Genomic DNA, 1,960 nt, shown 5'->3' with positions numbered 1-1,960 from the left:
CACACACACACACACACACACACACAAACATATACACATACACACACACACACACACACACACAGACACACACACACAGACACACACATATACACATAGACACACACAAATATACACACAGACACACACACACACACACACACATATACACACAGACACACACACACACACACAGACAGACAGACAGACGACCACACTTACACACAGATACACACACAGACACACTGTGTGTGTTTCTCTATATGTGGTGTGTGTGTTTCTCTATATGTGTGGTGTGTGTGTTTCTCTATATGTGTGGTGTGTGTGTTTCCTTATATGTGTGTGTGGTGTGTGTGTGTTTCTCTATATGTGTGTGTGGTGTGTGTGTGTTTCCTTATATGTGTGTGGTATGTGTGTATTTCAGAACTCTGTCTAGTGACATCATTTTTTTATATTTTCATTATTTTTTATAATTTCGTTATTTTTTTATATTTTCATTATTTTTTCATAATTTTAAATTTCATTATTTATCAGCTGTGTTTCTCCTGATGAGGTGAGACTGCTGATTGGCCGACAGCGGTACCGCTGACCTCTGACCTCTGACCTGTGACCTGTGACCTGCAGGTTCATGCCGGGGCAGCAGTTCAGCAGCTGCAGCGCTGCAGACCTGTCCATCAGCCTGCTGCATGGGGGGGGCATGTGTCTCTTCAACGTCCCCCAGCCAGACCGCCTGCTGGGGGGGCCGCGCTGCGGGAACCTGTACGTGGAGAAGGGGGAGGAGTGTGACTGTGGCCTGCTGGAGGTACACCTGTCTGTCCCTCTGTCTGTCCCTCTGTCTGTCCCTCTGTCTGTCTCTCTACCTGTCTCTCTGTCTGTCTCTCTGTCTCTCTCTCTACCTGTCTCTCTACCTGTCTCTCTGTCTCTCTCTCTACCTGTCTCTCTACCTGTCTCTCTGTCTGTCTCTCTACCTGTCTCTCTGTCTCTCTCTCTACCTGTCTCTCTACCTGTCTCTCTGTCTCTCTCTCTACCTGTCTCTCTACCTGTCTCTCTGTCTCTCTCTCTACCTGTCTCTCTACCTGTCTCTCTGTCTGTCTCTCTGTCTGTCTCTCTACCTGTTTGTCCATCTGTCTGTCTCTCTCTTGGTCTGTCTGTCGCTCTGTCTGTCTTTCTCTCTGTCTTCATTATTCTATCTATTTTCCTTTTTTTATATTTTCATTTTTTCATATATTTTCATTTTTTTTATATCCATAATCTTTTTATATTTTCATTATTTTATATTTTCATTATTTTATATTTTCATTATTTTATGTTTTCATTATTATAATATTTTCATTTTTTTAATATTTTCATTATTTCTTATATTTTCACTGTATTTTTATTTATTTTCATTATTTTTTTATATTTTAATTATTTAATATTTTCATTTCTTTAAATATTTTCATAATTTCTTATATTTTCATTGTTTATTTATATTTTCATTATTTTTTTATATTTTCAGTATTTTTTATGTTTTCGTAATTATTTTATATTTTCATTATTTCTTATATTTTTTATAATTTCATAATTTTTTTGTATTTTCATATAAGAAATTATATTATATATATAATTATATTTTCACTGTATTTTTTTATTTTCATTATTTTTTTATATTTTCATGTTTTTTTATATTTCATTATTTCTTATATTTTCACTGTATTTTTTTAAATATTTTCAGTATTTTTTATATTTTCAGAATTTTTTTATTATTTCATTATTTTTGTATATTTTCATTATTTCATACATTTCCATTATGTTTATCATCTCGTTGTATTTTTTCCATTCCCTGTGCTGTGATTGGTCAGGAGTGTGAGGACCCGTGCTGTAACGCCTCCTCCTGTCTGCTGCTTCCTGGAGCTCAGTGTTCATCTGATGGGATCTGCTGTCACAACTGCAAGGTCTAACACACACACACACACACACACACACACACACACACACACAC

At 36.0% G+C, this 1,960-nt stretch overlaps 1 protein-coding gene across 1 annotated transcript; it reads left to right on the top strand.

Annotated features, from left to right (window-relative positions):
- Positions 1 to 602: 602 nt before the first annotated feature.
- On the top strand, positions 603 to 1,913 carry LOC117940451 (disintegrin and metalloproteinase domain-containing protein 19-like; the record flags this gene model as incomplete). The annotated part of the gene is made up of 2 exons (XM_034865744.1): positions 603 to 781; positions 1,821 to 1,913. Coding segments are annotated over exons 1-2 (267 nt in total), but the record flags the coding sequence as incomplete, so codon positions are not given.
- Positions 1,914 to 1,960: the final 47 nt, after the last annotated feature.

Source organism: Etheostoma cragini, unplaced genomic scaffold, assembly GCF_013103735.1.
Source record: "Etheostoma cragini isolate CJK2018 unplaced genomic scaffold, CSU_Ecrag_1.0 ScbMSFa_2572, whole genome shotgun sequence".
NCBI classification, from domain to species: Eukaryota; Metazoa; Chordata; class Actinopteri; order Perciformes; family Percidae; genus Etheostoma; species Etheostoma cragini.
The sequence above is the reverse complement of the archived record's forward strand: the minus strand, read 5'-3'. Positions and strand labels throughout refer to the sequence as shown.